This window comes from Mesocricetus auratus, unplaced genomic scaffold (genome assembly GCF_017639785.1).
Source record: "Mesocricetus auratus isolate SY011 unplaced genomic scaffold, BCM_Maur_2.0 Super-Scaffold_100691, whole genome shotgun sequence".
Lineage (NCBI taxonomy): Eukaryota > Metazoa > Chordata > Mammalia > Rodentia > Cricetidae > Mesocricetus > Mesocricetus auratus.
Genome location: NW_024429267.1, coordinates 53,006,381 through 53,032,409, shown reverse-complemented (window position 1 = coordinate 53,032,409; position 26,029 = coordinate 53,006,381). Strand labels below are relative to the sequence as shown.

Here is a 26,029-nt window from a genome sequence, read left to right as displayed (position 1 = left end):
GGGAATTCCCTAGGACCCAGTGTGGTAACCAAGAGGGACGCTGTATTAAAATTTTCATTACATTTGTTTATGTGTGTGAGCACTCATGGCCAGGGCATGCATGAAGAGGTCAGCTTACTGGAATTGTTCTTGCCCTCTGGTGAGGGTCAGGAATGAGTTCAGGTCGCCAGGCTTGGCAGAAAACGCCTTTTCACTGACCCATCTCTCTGGCCCAAGAGGAATAGTTTCAGTGATGAACAAAATAAGACTTCTCTTCCAGCTCCCAAGCTCTCAACTCCACCTTCTCTTGGTTCCTCGCTTTCTTCTTTTCCTTCTTAACGTAATTACTTTGAATTTCTTATTAATACTTAAGGTCTCTGTAAGCATCCCTGTCGGATCCCGTTTTGAGCATCTGAAAGGAATGCCAAGGCATTGAGGAAGGAACTAAAGTGGGCTCAGAGGCGAGCGGCCTTCCATGCAAAAACAATAAAATATTAGCAAGTAATCGGGCTAATTACACGGGAAGCCTTGGCATCAGAAACCACCCCAAAATGCAAGCACCAGTGACCATTTATAGCTCAGCCCCTCTTTGACGGCAACGGTGAATAGAGCGCTTGACTCGAAAGGGCTCTCTGCTGTTTTTGTTGCTCTGCCTCTGTCCAGTTGGGGATTTCCATTTGCTTCATTTCCACTTCGAATTCCTGTTTATGTCTTAACGGAAAAAAAAGCCAAGCTGATCCTAAGTGGGCCTCAAAGTCACGCTGGGGAGTGGAGACAGTTGATAAAGGTAATCCCCCCTTTCTCCCAGCCTGGTGGATGAAGGCTGAGTAGATTAAGCAGCTCTGAACCAAACCAACAATGGTCTATGAAAGGCCAAGCTGTGAGCTTGGCATCAGGGCAGAAAACACTTCTGGAACCACTGCCTGAGGAAGGGAGTCAGACTCTTCACCCCTCCCCATCTTTTTTTGTTTTTTTCTAACAAGGATCAGATCACATTGGATACCTAAAAATTAGTCAGGCCTGATGCTACACACCTGTAATCCCAGCACTGGGGTGGAGGCCTGAGGACCGGAGTCCACTGACGTGGAACTCACTAAGTGTAGGCTGGCTGACTAGAGAGCCCCACAGACCTTCCCTTCTCCCCATTACCAGCTATGTATGGTGCCACCGCGTCTGACTTTTTAAACTTCTCTTCCGGGCATGTGACTATGGCCTTGCAAGCACTTTGCCCACTGATTGTTGCCACCCAGGCCTGAAATGCCTTCCTCTTTTCCAAAACAAATCCGACTTTGGTGCTGACCTTCACACCATCCCCATCGTGTGATTACATATATAATATACCCAATTGGGAGGAGGACACATTCAGGCCACAGCAATAGACACACAGAAAATTAGAGTGCCTTTTCTAGTTAATTACATTTCTTATTCTTCGTGCAAGTTAAGAAAAATACCAGGTAGACAACCTGACCCCAAACCTCTGAACCCATCTCCATAAACTCATTTTTGGAGAAGCCGATGGCCCATGGAAACTTAGAAAATCCCTGTCCCTAAGTTCTGCTGAGTGTGCTTTCCTTTGAAGAGAAGACGCACTACTCCAATGACTTCAGTCTGGAAATCCGTAGTTGTTGTGTTTAATTTCATTCTATGCATATGGGTGTTTTGCTTGTAAATGTATGTATACCACATGAATGCAGTACCTGCAGAGGCCAGAAGAGGGCATTGAATTCCCTGAGGACTGGAGTTACAGATGGCTTTGAGCTGACATGTGGGTGCTGGGAATTGAACTCAGGTCCTCTAGGAGAGCAGCCAGTGCTCTTAACTGCTGAAACATTCCATAGTGTTCTCATGTCTGTTTATATTTCTTCAAAGGTCCCAGAAAGGATCATATCTTGGAGAAATGAAGCTATGAGTAGTTTTCTGAGTTACTAAAAATAGAATTTTTAAAATCTCTGCTGCACATCCTTTTTTTTGACAGATATTTCATAACTATTTCTGTTGCTTCTGGTGAATGAGGCTTTCTTATAATTAAAATGAATAAAGTATATTTTAAACCAAATACCTGTGCTTATTCAGAATATGTGAAAATAAACCTTTAGGAGGTCATTGACTGCAGATATATTAAGTCTTGAAAACAAGCTAGAGCTATAAGTGATGGCTACTGACAGACTGTCAAGTCTCTGTTCAAGGCCTTGCTCTTCTAAGCTATCTGGTTGTTTTCTGTCTGTCTGTCTGTCTGTCTGTCTGTGGTAGTGGAAGTTTTGAGGCAAACACTCATGTATGCCAGGTTACCATGATTACATCATGAGAATGGGACTCAAGATACAGTTAATTGAATATACACAATGCTTACACAGCCAAGGATGAGCCTGAACTCCTAATCCTCCTGCTTCCATCTCCCCGGTGCTGGAGTTACAGGTGTATGTCACTGTGCCTGGATTTATTTCATATTTTCTTCTGACCATTTTTACTATTAAGAGGTTTTCTGTAAGATCCATAGTAAACAATTTTATTCTCATATATATACAATTAAGTATATGCTGGGTGAGTGTGGCAGCCTGCCCTTCTTTCTAACACTTGGAAACTGAGACTTGGAGCAGACTGCCCAGTTAGGCTAGCCTGAGACCCTGACCCTCAGTGAATAAGATGGAGAAAATTTGAGAAAGAATCCAGATGTCAACCTCAGGACTTTACATGCGTATTCACACCTGTTCACCTACACACATGTGAATATACATATACACAGGCATGCACACACACACACACACACAAAGGGATGTTGGCATTGGCATTGGCTCTGGATGTCAATTTTGCTAGGTCTTCCATATTATAAAATACTACCTGAACCTCTCATTGGATCCCATGATTGGCAGACCTGGAAGCAAGTTTTCTTTCCACATTCTCTCATCTGCATGGCTGTGGGCCGAACACTGCACCTCAAATGTGTTAGGCCAGGGCTCTGTCATTGGGCTATACCCCAGTTCCAGGCATACTAGGTTGTCAACAACCCTGCATCTGGCTGGATTTTGTGTCTATAACAGAATTCTCTGCATTGTGAAGCTTCCCTTCAGTTCCCTACTCCTGGATATCTGGAGTAGTTCTCAGTTGGTCTCTTAGTGATCTGTCCTCAAACAGCTGTCTTGGGTGAGTGCTTAGCCTTGCCCAGTGACACAAGTTCCTGTAATGCAGGGATTATACCATAACTAATTTCTGAAATGTTTGGGTACTACATAAGTTACATTGAATGAATGACTAGAAAATTGAATAGTAGGATGCTGTTCTTGATGATCAACATTTTATAAATACAGAAGATGTGTCATCCTATTACGTTAAATAGATAATGTGAACACCGTTGATACGACTTTAAAAACAAGTCTTGCCTGTGTGACTATCAGGAAATCTGGACAAAGACCTGGGAAATCCTGAGATAACCAATCGGTGGCATAGAAGCGCCTGTCATCTCACCAGCACCCAAATCAAACACAGCACACTTCCCTACCTTTTGCTTCTCCGTGATAACTTTAGGGAGTTGGCTTCGTTAGTTTGATGATTACCTGCTATTTTGAGATAGGATTTCATCTCACTGTGTGGCCTGGTGGTTTAGTTTTATTCTCTTGCAGTTGTATGATACCCATCAACAACAACAACAACAAAATCAGTGTACAGGGGGAAATGATTTAGCTTACATTTCCATGCTACAACTGATGACTGCAGAGAAATCACAACGGCAGGAGCTAGAAGCAGGTCTCATACATGTGCCTGTGGGCAAGACAGCAATCTTGGCTTCAGTCTTCCAGCACTGTCCATTATCCTTCTATTTTGAAACACAGTCTCTCTCAGTGTTTGCTGGATAGCCTAGGCTGGGTGGCCAGGTAGCGTCAGGAATCGCATCTCTGCTCCCCTAGGACTTAGAGAACAAGCACACACATCTGTATCCAGCTGTTTCTTTTTCCATTTTTAAGTAGGTTCTGAGGATCGAACGTAGATCATTCAGTGTTACTGACTGAGCTATCTCTTAACCCGTTCTTCTTTTTCCTCTCACAATGAGAATATGTTGTACAAAGTTCACTGTGAAAATAAAAAAACCACCTTTCTATTGGGATTTCAAGTTCAAACACGTTTTTAGCTGAAGTCCTCTTAACCCCGCTTCTATGGAACTGCTAGGCTCGCTCCCTAAAGGGTGTTCCAGTCTCCTTCCATCCAGGAGGCACCCACTGTGTTTGTGTTCTTGTTGGAGACTGCATGCTCAGAAAGAGAGGAGGCCAGCAGCAGGGGCAGAAACCAATCTCTGGGAACAGAATGAACGGCAGACAAGAATTTCAGGAAACATTTTTTTCCAGTGTCAGAAAAGAAGCACTTAGGGTTCTGATTGTGCATTGAGGCCCCCAAAACATTTAATTATGATGTCTGAAGACAGTAATAGATATGGGGGGCTCCTTGACGACCATGCAGCAGACACCCTCCAGAAACACACGTAAGAGCAAGAGCAGGGTTCCCCCATCTCTTGCGCCTGTGTACTCGGTCAACCAGCCACACATATCTGTCAGGGGTCAACCACCACCAAGGTCAGGAGAATGGAGACTCTACTTTGGTAAATCTCACTTCACATCCTGGCTCTGCTGTATTCAGTGGAGACACTAAAACTTATTCTTGTTTTCAGATTCAGGTTCCCTCTTGAAAAAAATAAGGCTATGTAATACTTTGTTGAGATGGACATTGCACAGGAAACCCTTCTAGGGCTGGGCAGAGCCTGCCTGGGTCACAGCACTCATGGATATTATTGGGAGTTCTGGTAGCACAGCTGGTATAGCTTGCCTGAATCCTACTGTGTCAGAAGCCCGGCTGAGAACTCAAACTGCTGGGCCGACTTGAGCGGCTGGAAAGCCAAGATTATTCAAACTTCAGTTCCTTTGTGTCTGGCACCTGGGACAGAATGACTCTGCTGACACTTTGATGTCACATACCATGTGCCCTAAGAGCTTCACCATGGGGTTTTCACCCAGGTATCTCCAAAGCACTGATCTGAGAGTAAATGGACTTCTTCCCCCAGTGACTGGAATGCTCAGCCCTGACTCTTCCTCAACACAGCCCAACCTTGCTCCTGCCCACCCAGATGTATATATCCCACTGTCCCCAGGAAGCCATGAAAATGAGTTCCTAACACAGGGACACCCCATGGGATCGGGCAGGAGTTCATGCCAGCTGGTGCCATGCCTGTGGTGAGCTTTCTCCTTTTTCTCATAATGTTGCCCCAAGTCCATTTCTGCTGTGAGTTCTTCCTCTATAAATTATATGGACACTCTCCTTGGTGAACCCACCTACGAAAATCCCTGAAAGCGCGGTGAACCCATGGGTGGTGCCTTCCTGGCTCTGCCGTTCAAGCCCTGCACTCCAGAATAATCCTCTGTGCTCAAGGGACGTCCAAATGAAGTTCATTGTTGTTTACACTCTGAAGGCTCCTAGGGAGTTGTGTAGAAGTCACTGGGCTTGAACTGGAAGGTGCCTGAGAAAAATTACATAGCATAAGCTAAATACAATGGACAGCTAGCTGGTGATTGCTAGTCTAAGACAGAGCGAAGGACAGGGAAGGACAAAGTGTGCTTCTGATGTAGATGCCTCTGACGGTTTGCTAAGTCTGTGTTTCTTTGAAGTCTTATTTGCCTCAAGGACTGCAGGAAATTAGGCCAAGCCAGTGAGATCCACACCCACGGAAGAAGATGTAAGGCCACTGGGAGACATAATGGGTGGACGGACACAGTTCAAGCCAAATGCACCCACACCACTGCCAGCATCGCATGTTACCATGAGTTCTTTTCACAAATTAGTTGGGATACAGAATTTGAGGACTTGACATTGATTGGGTTTAAGAAGTTACGGCATATGTCTCCATAGGGGAATATCTGAAGCTGTGGTGACCGATATAGTAGCCATTTATCCCAGGCCACTACTGAGCCCCTGAGACAAGACTAGGATGAAGCGACTATGTACAATAAATCTATAAATGAAAATGTACAATGAAAACCATAGGGTATGGTGGGACACACCTTAAATCCCAGCACTCCTGGAACAGGTATGCAGGTCTCTGGAGAGTTCCAGGTCAGCCTGATTTACAAAGTTGAGTTCCAGGATATTCAAGGACATGCAGCAAGATCCTGTCTCAGAAACAAACAGGTGACTACAAAGATGACTCACTTAGTGCTCTTGGGGAAGACCTGGGCTTGGTTCCCAGCAACCATCTGCAACTCCAGTTCCCAGGGGATCCAGTGATTTGACCTCTGCAGGCTCCTGTACACACATGGTGCGCATTCATACATGCACACAGAATAAAACTTAAACATTTAAAAACACAAAACCAAACAATCAAGCAAACAAAAATTCAAGGACTTACTACAAAGAAAATGTAAAGTGATAGCTTTATGCTGATTGTGTACTAAAATGGCATTTGAATAGTTTAAGTGAGACGCCACTTCTTAAATCAGTCGTATTTCTTTAAACATGGCTATTAGATTGCAAATACAAAAGGTTAGTGACCTTTTGACCTCATCCTTCTGTAATATTTTTCTCCTTGCCTGACCAAAAGGCATCTGAGGAAGGAAGGGTGTGTTTTGGCTCATAGTTAAAGATGGTACAGTCCATTACAGCCAGGAAGGTGTGGCTGCATCTACAGTCCGGAAACAGAAGACGTAAAGTGGGCTGGGCTAGAAGACCTCTGTTCTTACCTTGTTGCTCCTCAAGAGGACCTGAGTTTGATTCCAAGCACTCACACTTACAACCACCATAGCTCTCAGGGATCTGACCACACCCCATCCCCCCCGCCTGCCTCCAGCAGCTTCTGCACATGTATGACACACATATGAACATGCACATAAATAAAAAGTAAAAATACGTCATTGAAAGAGTCACAGCCTTCCATATCAGTTCCATCAGCTGGATGCCAAGCCTTCAAACCCTGGACTCTGGGGGCCATTTCACATTGAAAAACCTCTTCCTTTTCTTCTCTCCTAGACCCCAATGAGATAGGACTCGGAATGACAGGAGTTTGTGACATCCAAGAGCAGCCAGACTGACTGTGACGGGTGAAGTTCTAAGCTTGTTTCATCTGAGAGAAAGTTTGTTTTGCCTTCATATTTCCTTAACCAATAAAGGAAAACAACCAAACCCTTCAAGACCCTGAATCTATGGCAAGCATAGAGTTCTACGATGAGTCATCAGAGATGCACAAAATGAAGGGGACAGGGTCAAAGGAGAGTGAGCTAGAGGTCGGGAAAGAGTCATCTCATCAACGCCTGTCCCAACATCCATCGAGGAGCAAGCTGGCCTAACAACCACTGCTCAGTAGGTCCTGCAGAGGCACTGTATTAATGTTTCCATCCCGATAACAAATACTAATGATCAACACAAAAAGAAAAAAAGGTTGGTTGATTGGTTTGTTTGTTTCTCAAGGTTTTGAAAGTTTATGGCCAGATAAGCTCCTTGTTAGGGCCTGAGGCAACACAGCACATCACAACGGAAATATGTGACCAGAAAAACTGCTCATCTCCTGGCCAAGATGCAAAGGAGAAGGAAGAGGCTGCAACCCCTTCACATGCAATGACCTCACTTCTTCTAAGGTCGTCCCAATAGTACTTACTCTTCTGGAGACCAACTGTGTTAGATAGATTTTTTTTTGTCAAAGTAACACAAGCTGGGAAGAGGGAATCCCACTTGAGCTAATGTCTCTTACTGATTGGCCTGCAGACTGCAAGTCTGTGGGGCATTGCCCTGATAAATTGCTAATGTGGGAGGGTCCAGCTCACTGGGGTCAATGTCTCCCCTTGGCAGTCTTGGATTGTATAAGAAAGCAAAGTGAGCAAGCCATGAGGACCAAGCCAGTAATCAATGTTCCTTCTTGGCCTCTGCTTAAATTCCAACCTCCGGGTTCCTGCCTTGAGTACCTGCCCTGGCTTCCCTGAGTGATGGACTGTGATCAGGACAAGGCAAAGAGTTCCTTTCCTGCCCAGGTAGCTTTTGGTCATGCGTTTGTCACAGCAATACATCAACCCTTTATAACAACACATGACCTTTGGATGACCTTCAGGATGTGGATGACAGCTGACACCTGGAAATTACAGAGGAGACGAACCCCCTTTGTGAGCAGGCCTCCTATTCCACTCTGGGATTGTTTTCTCTCATTCTCTCTTCTTTCTCTTGCTCTGCCATTGATCTATGGTTTTTGTTTGCTCAGATGTTTGTGTGTGTGTACTGCCTGCCCTGGAACTCACTGTGTAGTCCATTCTGGCCTTGAAACTCACAGAGATCCTCCTGCCTCTGACTACCAAATGAAAGCTGTGATTAAAGGAGTGTGCCACCATGCTCTGCCAAACTTACCATTGTTTTGAAGACTTATGCAGTCATCCATTCTTGCTGTTAAGGCCAAAGTAGAAACATCACGGATCAAAACACCTAAGTTTCCATGAAGTCATTTGCCTACCACATTCGAATGAGACCAAGCTTATGGTGATGCTTTGATGACAAAGGGCTGTTTACCTACAAAAAGAGTTCAGTCAAGATTTCATGAGAGCTGGATAGGCCAGGGTGGGGGGAGGTGATAGGAAAAGTCCTTCTGTGTATATATTTGCCTTATTGATTGATAAATAAAGCACTGTTGGCCAACAGAGAAGCAAGATATGTGGACTATAAGTCAGGGAGGATTCTGGGAAACAGAGGCACAGTCAGTCACCAGAGGAGTAAGAGGTCCAGACCCTTTCTCCAGTAAGAGAAGACCATGTGGAAATACTCAGATTAGCAGTTATGGATTAATAATTAAGTCAGAGCTAGCCAACAAAAAACCATAGGAAATGGCCAACAGCTTTATAATTGATATAGCACCCTGCGTGTTCATTTGGGACTGACTCAGCTCTGGGACCAAGCTGGCCGGAAGAATGCTCATTACAAAATGGTGCCCAACATTGGTTGCATGAATTTCCATGTAAACTTGAAAAAAGCTTAAAAAGGGGATTTTAAAAACAAAAGAACAGAGCATGGCTTCTTGGTAGCAGCATTTCCTCAGGTGGGCTCTGTTTGGCTAGAGACAAGCAGAGACTTGCGCAGCCAGTGCTGGTGGTAACCTTATGCACCTTTCTGTGTTGGAAAGTCAGAGGCTAAAAATTTTAACAATGTTGTTTAGCACATAAAAGACACGTGGCCAGAAAAACATAAAGATTTACAGTTAAGTCAGATTCAGATGAAGTAAAAGATCTAAAAGGTGTACAGTGTGTTTAAAATATATATGCAGGCTTGGGAGAAAAAAGAAACAGGAAAGTGGTGAAAGAAATAGAGAAGCCAGGCGTTGGTGGCGCACGCCTTTGACCCCAGCACTGAGGAGGCAAAGGCAAGCGGACCTCTGTGATTTCAAGGCCAGCCTGGTCTACAGAGGGAGTTCAAGCACAGCCAAAGTACACAGAGAAACCCTGTCTCAAAAAAGTAAAATTAAAAGATATAGAGTAATAAAGCCACATAAAGATGGAAAATACGCAGAGAGTCTGGATACTGTATGCTATTGTGTTGTATTTGAATTGTTTAATTGCTGTGGAAGGAGCAACAACTGCTAAAAGACATTTGATTATAAATGCTGCTGAATTAATCCAACTTACATATTTTAACAATGCTTTGACTTCTAAATTTAAATATAAGGACAGGTTACTTGGGAAAGGAGTTTTTGCTTTTGTTTCCACAGAAAATGAAAAGCTGTGGACTTCTTCCATACTTATATGGTTTGATGAAGCAAGACCCCCTGAAACAGTGTCCCCGGCAACCCAACATCTAAAGCAGCTGAGACCATGCAGTCAGGCAGACAACAAAAACAAGGGCCTGGCCAGATTCCTAAGTTTTGTCATGATCCCTATGGTGTGGACAGCGGCCCCAACCAGCAGCAGCTCTGGGACCAGGCTGGCTGGAAGAATGCTCATTACAGGTAGGGACTGTCACTGTGCAGGAAAGATCTCCTATGGCAATCTCATGGGCATGGACCCACTTCCAGCCTCACAGGGTACTGTTTGCACTTTGGTCTCGCTAGCCTTTGAACACCATGTGGAATGTGGATTCAGATTTCAGCCAGAATATAGCAGTTACCCCTCCACTCCTTCATCTCCAGAAAACATCTCACATTCTCCAGGACCACACCCACCTCTTAGACTGAGTTTAAGTTTTCCTTGATTCTTGAGATCTTTCCAGAACCTTGACAGAAAGTTTCCCTGGATTCATTCATTAAGCCATCCATTCATCTGACAAATACAGTATCGAGATCATAAGAATTTAACCTTCCAGCTAGGTGTGGTGGCTTGCATTTTAATCCCAGCCCGTGGGAAGCAGAGGTGGCCACATCTTTATTATAACTGAGACTCAAGAGCTGTATGATTCAAGGTCCCTCATTAGATTGGAGGGTCATGGTGCCAAAATCCTGGCCTTTGCTTATGAAAGATGTGTGTCTCATTTGCCTGCAATCTGAGAGATGTGTATCTGTGTGTGATGATGGTTTGATTGATAATTAAGAGAGAACTAATCATACATGCACAGCATTTCTTATGTTGGGAATGTAGACTGGTGTGAAATTTAGCATGGCAGAAGTACAGTGTGAGCTTTCACACGCAAAGGACTTTACTGTGTAGTTAAGTATTCTAGTCACTGTGTGAGATGGAGAACCCAGCTTGGTTACTCTCATAAGAATGGAGTGATTCATGCTGCTGAAGAGATCCACCTTTAGGTTTGATCCAAAAGTCCCTGGCATCCTCAATTCTCATTTTCCTGTAGATCTCTCTTTTTCTCTCCTTTGTATGTTTCCTCGTGCCCAGTCTGGCTTCCCTCATAGGTAGACAGGGCTTCTGGGCATCTGTACCTCCTTCATTTCAAGGTAGGAGAGATGACTTTTATACCAGATATCAGTGAAAACCCAAAATTCCACTCTGATTGTTAGCGTTCAGCATGTTAGCTCCTTGAACTGCAGAAGAAAGGTGGGTTACCTTGGTTAACACGAGCCAACTGCTGGGTCTGGCACCTCAGGTGCAGTTACTCCTGTTTAAACATTATCTCCCATATCCATGGGGCAAAGCAAATGATTGAGGGCCTCCAGAACGCCGCTGCCAAAGAAGAGGGGACAGTCTGTCTCGAGCTCTGTCACCCACTTGCCTTGTATCGTGTACATTTATATGAAACCTTGAAAATAACATAGATAGTAGACGGGAAGAACTCACAGGTTGGGTTGAATGAATTAACCCACAAGGTAATTACAGCCTAGGACTGCAACTCAGTAAGTGACCAATAAAAGTATTACAGAGTGATAAATCAGTATCGTGAAAAACAAAAATGTGGGCTTGGAAGCACCTGGGCTCACATCCAAGTTATGCTATGCACCAGTTGTGAGACCTGAGACACAGTTCCTTGGCAGTGAATGTATATAAAGGCACTTCATAATTGTGGGCAGCTCAGCCACACATAAAACAAAACCAGACTGGAATTATTCCAACTATGAGATAGTCATTTGCCTCGTGCTAGAGGAAATTCAGAGTGAATCAGTAAAGGCGCGAGTGACATCGTTAAGAACCAAGACTATTCTTTTGCTGCTGGTGCTTTCTTCAGTACTACCTCTTCATGTTTGCTGTCTGGTTACAGCATCATAATCTCCACACACAGACGTGCTCATAACTCCCAGAAAGAAGCTGTTGTAGAATATTATTTTAAGATGTGTTAACATTTGTTTATGCTGTGGAACATTTGCCTAATGATGCAAAGATGTATTGCATCCTTCTATGTCACATTTGTTTGACTCTGTGAAGCTGTGTTACTGTACCTGCCTAAAACACGTGATCGGTCTTATAAAGAGCTGAATGGCCAATAGCTAGGCAGGTGAGGGATGGGATAATTTAAGTCAAGAGAGCTGGTGAGAAACAAGCCAAGCTTCCACCGGGCGTTGGTGGCATACGCCTTTAATCCCAGCACTCGGAAGGCAGAGGCAGGTGGATCTCTGTGAGTTCGAGGCCAGCCTGGACTACAGAGTGAATTCCAGGACAGCCTCCAAAGCCACAGAGAAACCCTGTCTCGAAAAACCAAAAAAAAAAAAAAAAAAAAAAAAAAAAAAGGAAAAGAAACAAGCCAAGCTATGTGGCAGGCCCCTGTGATGATACATTATTTATGTTTTATTAAAGCTTGCCTGAGGATTCAGAAGGCAAAGTCATTGGAGCCAGGTGTACACCTTTCATCCCAGGAGTCAGAAGCTAGGAGGTGGTGGTGGTACACACCTTTAATCATAGGACTCAGGGTTAAGAGACAGAGGAATCTCTGTGAGTCCAAGGCCACCCAGATCTACACAAGATTGATCCAGTCCTAAAGAGAAACAGCTCACACAAAGATGCTCTCAGCACCTGGGATCACACGCCTTTAGTCCCAGAACTAGAGGGGTATAAGAGATAGGAGCAGGGTCTTCAGCAGTCATTATCAGGGATTCATACTCCAGCCACACCGAGGATAGGAAGACATTCAGTCTCAGGATTCTCCAGCCATGCTGAGAAGAGGTTACAGTCTGAGGTTTGGTGGAGCCAGGATCGCCTTTCATTCTGAGGTAGAGTAAGAGTTAGTAACCAGCTGCTTTGCTTTTCTGATCTTCAGCTTGAAGCTTGAACCCCAATATCTGTCTCTGGGCCTTTTATTTTTAATGCTACAGCCCCCCCCTCAAAAAAGAGTAATAAAACAACCAACAACAGGAAGCCCTTTGTCTCTCACTAAGAGCAATACGATTGTCATAAACTGTTCTTGTCCTGTCTGCCTACCCACTTCCCAGCCCCAGCAGATTTCCTGTTAGCTAGAATGGTACCTTATGCCAATGTCTTGAACTCTAGATGGCAAACTAGTAAAATTTCGTGCTGGACGCAGATGGATGAAGGCTCATTCTCTTGATTGTGCAAAGACAATGCTTTCCTTCCTAAGGGTTATCTGGATCTCCAGAAAGGGAACCCTTAAACAGAATCTGCAAAGAAATCATGGACAAATGTGGGACATGGTGTTGAAGGCTATGCATTGTTTTGAGACCCAGTCTGTAAAGGCTTGGACATGGGAGCCACCCAGGAGGCACTCTATAGCAGAGTGAGATTGTCTCCCTTTTGCGTGACTCTTCCTGGTTACTTGCCTGGTGCTGTTCTAGAACAAATGTCTTCTGAATCCTCTAAGGAGATGTTCATGTGTCCACCAAAAGCCGTGAAGTTGTCTATTCACAGTTACTCTCCCATGCAGCCATATCCAAATCCTAGATCTGCTGTGCAAGTATGTGGGGTAAGGACAGGTGGTCCAAACCGTTACTCTCTGTACAGGCTTTCCCAGGGAGGAATCTTATAAAGATGGTTGGTGAATAGAAGCACATCTCAAAAGTATCCCATAATTGGAGATAAACAACTGGTGTGTGTATGTGTGTGCGCGTGTGTGTGTGTTTGTGTGTGTATGTGTGTATTGTATACATACAAGAGGGGTAAGGAGGGATGGCACATGAGCCCATGCACATTTGGAGGCCAGAGGAGGGCATCAGGTATGTTCTATTCAGTGTCCACATGATCCCCTCCAGACACGGTCTCTCACTGAATCTACCTGTTAATCTGTGAGTCCCAGAGGGCCTCTTGCTGCCATGCCTCACCCACTCCTCAGGAACCTGTGCAGCCACACCCATCCTCTTACACGGTGCTGAGGATCCGAGCCTGGGCTCTCTTATCCACAGAGCCATCTCCCCAGTGCCACGGAAAATATCTTGAAGTGTGGGAATGTTATCATGAAAGAAGCGAACACATTTCATTAGGGGCAGGTGGCAGAGATGAAAAAAAGAATGGAATAGTGAAGGCATTCATGGAACAAGTCACATAATATGTTACGTATTAAGTGCAAATAGCATAGTGATGCAACTGTTTTTCAGGACATTGTTTGATGTGTGGAGGCAAAATGATAAGGAGGGATGGTAAAGGTAGCTCCCCCGAGCAACTTCCTTTGGATTCCCAAGGAGCCAGTAGGCTCTGATAGCCCGTTAGGTGCAGAAAAAACTAACTGGGAGAGGTTGCTTTGATTTTATTATATCTTGGAGATAAGTATTTGCAGCGGCAATTCCAAACATTAAGGAATGGGTTCATTGTCAACTTCAGCAAAAAGGCAGCCTTTGAAATGCCCGAAGGTCCAAGTGGCACAAGCTTTCCAGTGAGCTGGCAGGTTAATCATTAGCATCCCTTGAGAGTTGCACAAGTCCCTCTGCAAGAAACAGGAATCACACTGTGCATTCTTCACCTCTGACACACCAACCAACGCCCAAGTGTTTCACTACCAAGTAGTCTTTGCGTTTGCTCTTAGCATGCAGAGAACTATTCTGCATGAAGCAAGACCAGATTGTCACAAGGTGTATGACTGGATTGAGTGTGGTAGGTGGGAGATACCAAAAGTGAAGGATTCAAGGTCTCCCCAAACCCTGCTGCCAGGCAACATGTAAAGGGGAAAGTCTCAGATGGAATTTGGCCACATGTACCCATGTTTATTAACAAGCCAGCAAGGAAAGTCTGCTATAAATAAAAATGAAGGACCCCCCCCCTTGGCCACTGTTGTACATGCTCTGGATAGCAATCTCTCTAGCAGTGTGGAACAGTTAATTTCAGATGAATGTAAGATTCCAAAACCAACCAAACATGGGATTGGGTACTTGAGGTTCTGGCTTGACTCCAAAGGACATGGGTTTTCACGCCCTGTTCATGCCACAGCAAGACTATCATCTTACTGTGCCTTCAGCCAGTCCCCATATCCTGAGTACTAATAATTTCACCAATGAAGATTTATCTCGGCCCTCCATCACACCAATTCACAAATGCTTTTTAATTTAGGATAAAATGGTTGATGTGTGACAGAAGCCATCAGAGGAAGCAGCATTCTGGTAAGAGCTGTCCAAAGACTAACTGTGCTCTGAAAACAGTTGCCTTTCACCAGGCTACAGCATTTCATCTGTTTGCTTTGTCCCAACATCTAATGTGTAGCACTGTTTATGTGAAGGACACATGAAATATGGCACTTTAAGTGATGACTGATAGCTTATGCCAGTTGTCAATTGTCAAGACTGAGACTCACCCTAGAGACAGATCTCTGGGCATGTCTGGGAGGGTTGTCTTCACTAGGCCAACTGGGATGTAGGTGGCAGCTTTCCCCCCGGCCCTGGACTATGGAAAAGTGGAGATGGTTAGCTGAGCCGTCGGATTCATGGCTGTCTACTTCCTGACCACAGATGCGATGTGATCAGCCGCTTCACGTTCCTACCATCATGGCCTCTCTGCCGCGATGAATGGTATCCTCAGACTGTTGGGCAAGGTGACCCTTTGCTTCCATCCGTTGGTATCAAGTCTTTTGTCACAGCAAAGAAAAGAGTAATTAACAGTTCTATTATTACTTATTTGTCTTAATAAAGACATAAAGTCAATGATCTTATATAACTGAGTGGTTTTGTATTTTGTGAAATGAAAAGATAAGTTAGTTTGCTGTGTTAAATTGATAACTGATGTTTGATTACATATTTGACTTTTGAGTTTTACAATATAGTTTGGTTGATAGATGCTCCTAGCGTCCAAATGAAAATGAAATCCAATATTTCTGAGTTCAGATACCCACAGACAAACACTGAACTGAACCCCTGGAATCCAGTGTCAGAAAGGGAGAACTGATGGGTAAAGGAGTTAAGACTGGGCTGGTTTAACCCACAGAAACAGTTGACCTGAACAAGGGGGAGTGCTTGGACCCAAGATTGATGGCTGTGTGGAAAGCATGGGACTGACTCAGACTCCCTGAATGTGGGTGTCAGTGAGGAGGCCTAGGTAATCTATGGGCCCTTGGGTAGTATTTATCCCTGGCATACAAATAGACTTTGAGGTCTAGATGTCTTGACAGGATGAAACTCATTCTCTACAAATAGATGAAATCAGTTTGTACACATCAATCACACAAATCTAAAAAATAAATCTTAAAAAAATATGCTGGCTTCTACCTGGTGTTGTTAAATATGATCTTTTGGGGTTTATTGTTGAAGGTAAAGATAGCAGCATACTAATTGTCTTATCGTCTTTTGGCTATGTTTCAAGGTTGGTGACGGAAGGGCTAAGAAGCAAATGATGCTTTCTCTTTTGTTTTGAGATGGGCCACTGTGTGTCTCAGTCTAGCTCAAGCTCATTATCTTTATGGCTTTGCTTCCCAGGTGCTGGGATCACAGCCTACGGCCATGGCATGTGGCAGACTGGAGGGAAGGCCGAGGCAAGGGTATGAGGCAGCTGGTCATGTTGTATCCACGGTTAGCAGAGAAAAGGGTATTCAGAAAGCCACCTCCTTTCATTCGATCTAGGCCTCCAGCTCACTCACATTCAGGGCCCCTTCCGTGACATGATGTGGCAGTATCTTCACAGACATACCCAGTGGTACGTGTCCTAGGTCACTCCAGCTCCAAGTTATGAGTGAAGATTAACCATCCAGCATGGGGCAAGAGCAGCCTCATGAAGTCAGGAGTGTGACTGAGTGTTCTTCAAGCAGTAGAGACTCCGGGTGGGTGGACTCCAAGTGGCCCACAGGTTGTGTCTGTTGAAGATGAGATTTGAACTAAGCAAAGGAACTTTCCAGTGGAGGCTGATGTCATTGGCTGATCAGCAAGGGTCTGCCCTGTTGCTGAGATAAAACGCCACCACGACCAAGGCAAGTTACTGAAGAGGTTTGTGTGCGCTTACAGATCCAGTGGGTTGAGAGGCTACCATGGCAGGGAAACATGGCTGCAACTTGAGGGCGTGGTTGCATCAGCAGGAAGCTGAGAGCTGTCATTTCAACCATGAACGTGACAAAGAGAGAGGAAACTGGCAGTGGCTTGGGGCTTTTGGCCTCAAAGCCTATCTCCAGTGATGAGCTTCCTAAGCCTCCTTGTACTACCAACTGGGGACTAATTCAAATGCTGAAGACCCTGGAGGGCGTGTCTCATGCAAAACACCTAACAGACTGGATGCAGCAATAGGAGAGGATGGCTTTGCTCATTCTACAGTTGTCTTAAAATCATGTGCTTACTACTTCAGCATCAGGGAGGGAAACCATTCCTTCTATCCTCTGAGAATGCAATGGCCACATCTACTAAATAACAGGTAAGTTAGGACAGGAAAGCTGACTGAACTTTCTACGTCCACCAAGGCCACAAAGGAAAGGAACTCGAGGACTCAGAGCCCAGGTGCAATGTGCCAGGAGCCTGGTACCTGCCCTGAGGAGTTGGGAGTAGCACCTGGAGGTGAATCCACTGCACTGGGAAAAGATGAATGAAGTCTTAGGACTCACCATAGTTTGTACAACATGGCAGGACTTGGGGTCCAACTCTAGACTCTTCTCTTGAGATGCAGATAACCTTTCTGGGTAGATGAGACACTAGGAGGGTGATTTCTCAAGGCTCTGTCTAAAGGCAGATAAGGGGAACTCAGGAAATCCTTGTCTGCGTTTGTGTTTGGAATGTCTTCAACCCAGTGAGGGCCAAACTACAGGGACACACTTTGGGGTGGCCTTTCCCGAACTTTCTGACTAAATTTTTACAGAGCACAGCCTCCACAGCCAGTATAGACCTGGTCTCTATATTCTACAGGCTATGTGACCTTTGCCAAGTACTTAATCCCGCTGATCCTCCAATTCTTCCTCTGTAAAGGGAAGATTAGGCTAGTACTGCAATGGCTTGCTGAAAACCTTAGCCATGATTATCTGTGAGGTTAGAGATAGGCTCCTCTTTCATTTTTTTTTTTTGTGGAAGGTTTATCTGCAGTTCTTGTTTTCCTACAATTAATATACACTGCATTTGTAGATGGCTATGCTTTCCAAAAAGAACATGCTAATACTTTATGTAAACACGCATAACTGCAACTTATTAGCAGCTGCAAAGAAGGGCAAACAAGAGGATGGGTTGGGAAAACAGATACAGCCATTTTCTCCTCCTGTAAAGACTAGACACACACACTGTGGGAAAAGGGTGGAAATCTAAGGGTAAGAATATTTTATAATTTCTAAAAAGGAATGAAGACCTTAAAATCCTCCTTGTCGGTATGGAGGAAGCGGTGGAAAATAGGTGAGACACGAGAGAGGTGACATGGAGGGTAGGGGAGCTGGCGGCCGAGACTGATGAATTCAATCCCTTGGGCAGAAAGGGCTGGGGGAGACCTTTCTCTACTAAGACGTCTCCTGTATACACACACACTCTCTCTCTAAATTAATTAATTCATTTTTAAAAAGCCAAAAACGATTCTTCTTTTTTTAAACTCTAACTTGCATTTTCACACTCTCTCTTCCGTTCTTAGGGAGCTCATGCTGGTGTCTCAGGGTGCGTGGATGTAAACCTAAGGACAGAGTCGGTTGTCTCTCTCCACCATGGAGTCAAACTCAGGTCTTCAGGCTTAGTGTCAGGCCCCTCTACTCCCACCAGCCCTACCATTACTCTGGTTCCCTTTGAAAATGGCTCCGTCTCTGAAGTGATTTTATAAACACACAGGAAATTATGATCACCCAAGTTAAGAATGGTATACAAAAATAAAACAATGTCTCCCCTTTTTCGTTTTTTGGTGTTTTGAGGTAGGGTCTCATTCTGTAACCCAGGCTGGCCTGGAACCCACTATGTAGATCATGCTGGCCTCGGATGTGCCACAGTCCTAACGTCTTAGTGTCTCCAGTTCTGGGACGACTGACATGGACCACCACACCCAACTCAAATAAAATCTCTTAGTTGGCTTTCCCTTTGAAAGTTTAAGCGTTTTCCGTATCGGAAGTTGTTTTGGAGCATCTGCATGCCACATGCGTGGGGTTATGATGCTGTGATCTCGCCATGATTTCTAGACAATGGGCTTGCACTCTGCAGTGCCTAATGCAGCCCTCGGCTAATGCACATGCGACTGGGTTAGACCACAACCGTGAAAGGTCAACCAGAGTGAAGTCAGTTTAGCAGTGTGTAACACAAAGACCAACCGCTCAATGCTCCACCAGAGAACTAAATGCTGTAGCTCACCCTCTAATAATGTAAAGCATGTCTCGTGTGTGTGTGTGTGTGTGTGTGGTGTGTGTGTGTGTGTGTGTGTGGTGTGTGTGTGTGTGTGTGGTGTGTGTGTGTGTGTGGTGTGTGTGTGTGTGTGTGTGTGTGTGTGTGGTGTGTGTGTGTGTGGTGTGTGTGTGTGTGTGTGTGTGTGTGTGTGTAATGCTTCCCTTTGCCATGGTGAGGGGTTACAGTTAGGCTGAATCCTAAAGCAGTGGGATCGTTGTTTTTATTTTTCCTAGTTTTTCTGTTTAAGACTTCCACTTGTCTTGCTGTTGTTATTTCATTTTGTTTGTGGTTTTGTTTTTGCTCTTTCTTCCTTTCTTCCTCCCTTCCCCACTCCCTCCCTCCCTCCCCCCTCCCTCCCTCCCTTCCTTCCTTCCTTTCCCTTTGACAAGTTTTTCCATGACTGGCCTGAAAGCTATCAAAAGACTAGCTGGGACAGCCAGGAAACCCAAGGATCCATCTCCCTCCTCCTCCTCCTAGAGCTGAGATCACAAGCCAGTGCCACCAGGCCTGGCTTCATGGGCGTGGTTTCTGGGGTCCAGCTCAGGCTTTCCTGCATGCAGGGTAATCAGCTGTGCAGTCTCCCCAGGCTTCTTGGGGTGGTTTGACCTTTGCCTGCTTTAGCAAATGGAGGAGAGAGCGCATCTGCCACACACAGGAGGACTGGACAGACTTAGGGAAAATGAAGAAGACAGCGATCGAGCGAGGAACGGGGTCACTTCTCCTTTCTCAGGAAAGGGAAGTAGCATTGCATTGCCCCTGCTGAAAGCTTATCTGCCCAGATCTCTGTCTGGTTGCATAATGCTTTCCCCCGGGGTTCCGAAATAACTAGGTCCCTGAGGTCACTTGTCATTTGATTCCTTGTTACCTCATGTGTTCACTTAGCAAACACATGCCTGACTACACACCTGTGATGGCTTCAGTGTGGAAATGTAGTGGAAAGAAAAGTATGTAGCGCCTGCCCTCAGATATTTAGAGTTGAGGGAGGAATGTGACTGGGAACTGATTAGTGAGAACTCATTATGGAATCCAGCTAGAGTAAGGGCTGTAAAAGATACCAGCATGGTGGGTAGATGCGAGCCTGTAACCTCAGCGGTGGGGAGGTGGAGGCATAGGATCCAGACTCATAGAAGGCAATGGGCTGGAGAGATAGATCAGCGATTAAGAGCACTTGTTCTTATAGAGACCTGGATTCCTAGCTCTTACTTACACGGTCACCTCCTGGACCTAGTGGCTTGCAGCCTTTGGTGACTGTAGTTCCTGGAGATCTGGCGTCCTCTTATAACCTCTTCTGCAACAGGGGCACGCACGGTTAAGCACATACGAGAAGTGAAGGCAAAAGGCGCACACATAAACCTTTAAAAACAAGCCAGGGGACGCGATTGAAACAGACACCGGATGTGGACCTCGGCCTAAACGTGCCCCACACATGCACACACACACACACACACACAAGGCACACGCAGAGCTCGGGTAAAGCAGGGATTGTCTTTGGAAACCGTGGTCACCCCAGGAAGAAGGGAAATTTGAGGGCATGTACTGTCTTCCCACTGACAGTCTTTCTACCTTCAGTCAGGTATTTTGGTCCCTCAGTCGAATTATGGAAGAGCGATCAATGGAAAGCAGGAAGCAGACCCCACCACCAAAGACACTTTCATTCCTAGGTTCCGGCCTCACAGGCAATGTCCTGAAAATATCTCCACCGCGATCACATGGGTGACTATTTGGCTTCACCCAGCAGACCACGCCCAGGAAATGGCTCTTCCAATGGGAGGCTCTACCCAGGTGCTCATTAAAAATGCAGACACTCCCGGCCCAGACCTACTGAACCAGAACCTGCATTTTAGCTGAATTCACAACCCAAGATGATTAATACGCATACAGAAGTCTGAGACTAACCCCTGGGTTTTTGCCTCAACAGTGAGAAAACAGTCCTTTACAACGTGATCGAGCATGCGTGTACATAAAACTGAAACCAAGCTCTCGTGAAGCAGTGCTTACCGTTATTTTTATGAGGGAAAACAATGTGTCGAGGACTCTGGAGCTCCGTTTCCGAGCCCCCTTCTTGTTCTCAGTAGAATTATGAAGGCCCTGGGAGCAGTGCCTAGAAGGTGTGGGGAGGGCTTGGTGGAGTATCAAGAAAAGTGGTATAAGCACTTTCTAGCTTGTTTTGGGAAACGTGCGCTTAGTCACTTCTGAGTTTGAACTTGGAGCCTGGACCTGGAGGGCGGGGGGTGCGTGGGAGGGCTGCGAGGGGGCAGCTGAAAGTTTGCAGAGTCCTTGATTGGCGGCAGGAGGACTGCAGGGGCTGGAAGCTGGGGAGGGCTGGGGCTGGAAGGCTCTCCGGCGGCGAGAGGTCCTGCCCAGCTGTTGGCGAGGAGTTTCCTGTTTCCCTCCCGGCGCCCGGGTAAAGTTGATGAGTGAGTCACTCGCGCGCACCGACCGACGACACCCCCCGTGCGCGCACACGCTCGCCTGGGGGACGGAGCCCCAGCCTCCTGCGCAGCTCTCCTCGGCCGCCGGGGGCCTCCTCCGGGCCTCCAAGCTCCCCGGATCGCCGGCCACATCTGGCCCGCACCTCTGCCCCGCGCGCTCGGGGCGGCCCAGGCACCCTGAGAGGACGAAGAGTCAAGGCGCAACCCGGGGTCCCTGAGGCTCGGTTCGCGGCGCCCCAGGGGCCGGTCTATGACGAGCGACGGGGGCTACCATGGGTCGGGGGCTGCTCCGGGGCCTGTGGCCGCTGCACATCGTCCTGTGGACGCGCATCGCCAGCACGATCCCGCCGCACGTTCCCAAGTCGGGTGAGTGAGTGGCCAGGGCGCGACGCTGGGGGTCCACTAGGGCTCCTCTGCCCTCCTCCGACCCCCAGGGCAGCGACTGACAGTCGGCCGCGGGTCCCGGCGAGAGGGCGGAAACGGGAAGTTTGTAGCGGCCCGAGTCGTCCCAGGCCCGCGGCGGGGATCGGAGAAGATCTCTAGCAAAAGAGGACAGTTCACTTGCGGGAGACATGGGGACGCTCCTGACCGCTTTGTGCGAGCACGAATGGTTAGGGCGGCAGCGAGGGCCTGCACCCCCGGAAAGGGAAGTTTGAGAAGTTAGGGCTCGGAGGAGTCGCGGCAGGGGACTGGCCGCCCAGCTGTTGCACACCTGGGCCGGGTACTGCCCTAGACACCCCGACTGAACCAGACTCTCAGTCCTCAGTTCTACCGCCTCGGGAGGGATCCTGGGCCCCGACTCACTGGAAACAAGTTTGAGAAAAGAACTGATTTCAAAGGGCTGTCATCTATTCCCCTGGCCTGCGGGGATGGGGACTCCATGAGGGTGGTCAGCTTGATGGTTTAGAGTAATTTACCACGTTCCTATAGAGTGCTGCACCCCAGGGTGGTGCCTGGAGTTTAAGATCTCAGCAGTTGTCATTCGGTGGAAACACTAACCCAGGATGCCCACCAGGTTCCATCGCAGGGGCCACAGTCAAGAAAGAAAGGAAGGAACCAGGACTCCTTCCTAAGGACTTGCCTGGGAAGTGCACAATCTCTGACGTATTTACTCAGAAGTTAGAATTGTTGCAGCTATTTGTGGTCAGGACCACTATTTGGGCAAGTTACATGACTCTGGGCCTCAGTTTCCCCCTTTGTACATCTCCGTGGTTCAGTTTGTGTAAGCTTGGCATTTTTTTCATCATCGGCTTCCCATGCCCTTCTCTAGTGATTTCGGTGACTAGGACATGGCCAGGGCCCCTTTTGGGTGAGGGAGATCTTCGCACATGTCAGAGTAGATGAGGCGGTTTTAAGCATTAAAGATCCCATTGCAAACAGCAGTGGAGCATTTCAGAAGGGACGAGCCACACAAAGCAAAACAGCGAAACTCCCAAGAGGGTTTTAGTTCTGCAGTTTCTTAAAAGTCTGCTTTGGTTTTGCTGGTCTCCATTTAAGCTGCAGCTCCAGAAAGTTAAGCCTCTCTGATGTTGCCCCAGCCTTGATTGGAGACTTGGCTCCATGGATAAGGACGTTTGCTGTGCAAGCGTGATGAGCTGAGTTGAAATCCACATATCAATGTACAAAGTTGGGTGTGGTTCCTTGTCAACCCAGTGGTCGTGGGAGAAGACTGGAAGCCCTTTAGAAACTGATGGGCGCCAGCCTGACTGTAGGTTGGGAGAGAGACCCTGACTCAAGGGAACCATGTGGAGACTGCTAAAGCAGAACGCCTGATATCCTCCTCCCCCCCCCCCACACACATACATCCTCCCCCCAACACACATAAAGATGAAAAATGTTTTAAAAAGAGATGAAAAGAAAACTTGCTGGATTTAGCTGATGACCATCACACATGACACCCATCCCTTTCTGTGTACAAAAAAAAAAAAAAAAAAGAATTTGCTTTAGACTGGGAAGGAGAAAAACTCAGGAGGCCCGGATTTAAGTTTTGTTTACAAGATTAAGATTTGTGATTTTTCAAATTCCGGGCTCTGAGTCATTTACACACACAGTTTTAAGCCATTAGCTGATGGGCCTGGTGGGTCTTTTTAATATGGGCTTTAAATAGTTTTATGAAACTGGGGGGCTCTGCACATTTCTGTGGAATGGCCTTTCCAGAGCCTTTGAATAATTAATTTTGAGTCCAACCCACGTGGTCAAAGTTCTCAAAGATGGTTTAGAGTTGGAAGACAGGTCCCAGGGAGTGGCTGCGTGGACTTCATTCTGCTTGCTTCTTTTCCACAGGAGGGAAGGGTGGCAGAATGTCTCTGATATGGGTGGTAAACTGTGAGAACTGTTTTCAAGATAATCTAATGCAAGATAGGATGCGAGGGAACTAGAGATTGTTTACCAAGTCCTAGTCAGTCCTTAAAAGAAAATTAAATTCAACCCATCTTATGCTTACCAGCCTGCCAGACGAGCAAGCGATTTCAGCACAAGGCAAATTTACACTAATATCTAATCTATCTGTCTATCTATCTGTCTGTCTATCTATCTATCTGTCTGTCTGTCTATTATGTATCTATCACTTTTTTCTTGTGTGCATCTGTGGGTGTTACACGTGAGTGCTGGAATACAGTGGGCGCGCACTTGGGCGCTCATGGAGACCACAGGTTGACATCCGCTATCTTCTTTAGTGGCTGCCCCTCATTTGCTCAGGCTTGTTTCTTTGACGGTGCAGGGTGCAGGGCTGCTAACTGAACCCAGAGTGTTGGTTTGTCCTGCTAGCCAGCTTGCCTTGGGGACCGCAGTCTCTGCCTCCTGGGTGCTGACACTGCAGGTAACCATCTTGGCTATTTATGTAGATGCTGGGGATCTGAATTAAGGTCCCTAGACTTTCAAAACAAGTGCTTTATGAGCTGAGCCAAGAAATACACTTAGATAAGTTTTAATTTTAAATAGTGCTTTTAAAATTTGTGTGTGTGTGTGTGTGTGTGTGTGTGTGTGCGCGCTCGCGCGCGCGCGCGCATGCGAGCGCCCACACGCGTGCGTGTCTGCACTGTCAGAAGACGGCTTTGGGAGTTGGTCCTTGTCCTCTACCATGCAAGACCCAAGACCTCAGATCTTGGAACTTGGCTGCAAGCCCCTGGACTTGTTGAGCCCTCCTGCAGCCTTCAAAAATTAAAAAATTTGTTTTTGATGTTTTACTTTCACACTTGTAACCTTCAAAATCAGAAATGACTTTTAGAGGAAAACACACCTGGCAAGCTCCAGACCTCAGAAAACATGGCTTTCATTTCTTAGGTGCCTACAGAAGGTTCCTTGGTCCAGTGACCCAGGGATCACTGGTCCTGACAGGCTCTTTAAGGTCCAACTCACCTTGTCCAGGTCGGGGACCAGCAGTCTTTGTGTCCTGGAGATTGCTCTCTGGGCCTGCTTTCCTCCCACCCCCATAAGGTGCATTTTCACCTCCAGGGCACTTCCTTTAATGACGTCTTATTTTTAACAATTGGCTTTAATTTGGTGCCTCTGTTTTGACTTAGCGCCCCACATTGAGGACCCCTTATTAAATGCCCACCCGCCATAGGTCCTCCAGGACATCCATATCTGTCCTACCATCAAGCTGCATCCTTTACAGTTTTCTTTACGCGTATAAATTTTACATTAAATTTTGTTTTTATTTATTTCATGTGTGTGTGTGTGTGTGTGTGTGTGTGTGTTTGTGAGGCAGCTGTGTGTGTGTGTGAGACAAATAGACAAGATAGTGCACTGAATACAGATGCCCATGGAGACCAGGGGGTGTTGCATCCCCTGGAGCTGGAGTTACAGATGATTGCGAGCCTTCCAGTGAAGATGTTGGGAGTGGAATCCAAATCCTCTGCAACAGCAGAATGTGATCCCAACAGTGCAATGAGCTCTCCAGCCCCTGGGAACGGCTCTATTTCCTGAACATTAATGGCACCTCATTAATGCTATCTTCCAAAGTGGCTTATTATTCTTCTTTCTTCACAGTATTTATTGAAAATATCCTGAGGCAGCAGTTCTCAACCAGTGGGTCCTGACCAAGCCCCTTCCCAGGGATCCCATCTCAGATAGCCTGCACATCAGATACTTACATTACCATTCATAACAGTAGCAAAACTGCAGTTATGAAGCAGCAAGGAAATAACTTTATGGTTGGGGTCACCACACACGAGGAACTGTACTACAAGGTGACAGCATCAGGAAGGTGGAGAACCGCTGCTCTAGAGGGATGCTAAGACCCAGAGGACCCTGCCCCAGCTGAGTGGGACAGACCCATTCTTACTCACTTTGTGTCTCTGAGCTCGTGCCTGCACTGTGTCACAGACAGCGCCAGCACGGTGGGGGCTAGAACATCGCCACGTCTCCCACGCTCCAGATCCCTTGCTGAGTGCACCCGGAGGGCGCACACGCTAGAGATTTCCTCCCCGGTGCCTTTGTGTGTTCTTACTTCACCATCTCTGTCTGGTTCCAGGCAGAAGACCTGCAGTCCTCATTGGTTCCTGTTACACAAGCTGGACCAAGTCTGCCCCGGCCATCTTTCTGCTGG

General features: G+C 46.4%; 1 protein-coding gene and 2 long non-coding RNA genes across 6 annotated transcripts in view; 1 reads left to right on the top strand and 2 right to left on the bottom strand.

The window, feature by feature from the left end:
• Nucleotides 1–3,637: 3,637 nt before the first annotated feature.
• On the bottom strand, nucleotides 3,638–8,205 carry LOC110341801. The gene is made up of 3 exons (XR_002383806.2): nucleotides 6,021–8,205; nucleotides 5,295–5,479; nucleotides 3,638–4,264 (listed from the first exon to the last, which is right to left on the bottom strand). It is a non-coding gene; the product is annotated as an uncharacterized LOC110341801 (long non-coding RNA).
• A 4,147-nt stretch (nucleotides 8,206–12,352) lies between these two features.
• On the bottom strand, nucleotides 12,353–21,319 carry LOC106021534. Of its 3 annotated transcripts, XR_002383837.2 has the most exons (6): nucleotides 21,047–21,319; nucleotides 20,256–20,401; nucleotides 16,416–16,578; nucleotides 15,091–15,360; nucleotides 12,821–14,229; nucleotides 12,353–12,563 (listed from the first exon to the last, which is right to left on the bottom strand). It is a non-coding gene; the product is annotated as an uncharacterized LOC106021534 (long non-coding RNA). The 3 variants fall into 3 exon arrangements; XR_005874984.1 differs by having other exon boundaries at nucleotides 12,821–15,360; XR_005874985.1 differs by lacking the exon at nucleotides 21,047–21,319 and adding an exon at nucleotides 20,612–20,733 and having other exon boundaries at nucleotides 12,821–15,360.
• Nucleotides 21,320–21,516: 197 nt separating this feature from the next.
• Tgfbr2 (transforming growth factor beta receptor 2) overlaps nucleotides 21,517–26,029 on the top strand; it is an 89,873-nt gene continuing 85,360 nt past the window's right edge. The window contains exon 1 of one of the 2 annotated variants that reach the window (XM_013117089.3): nucleotides 21,517–21,846. In XM_013117089.3, the coding sequence (XP_012972543.1) occupies nucleotides 21,753–21,846 (94 nt within the window). In that variant the 5' untranslated portion in view covers nucleotides 21,517–21,752. The remainder of the gene's footprint in view (nucleotides 21,847–26,029) is intronic. The other variant, XM_005075040.4, reaches the window with a different exon arrangement.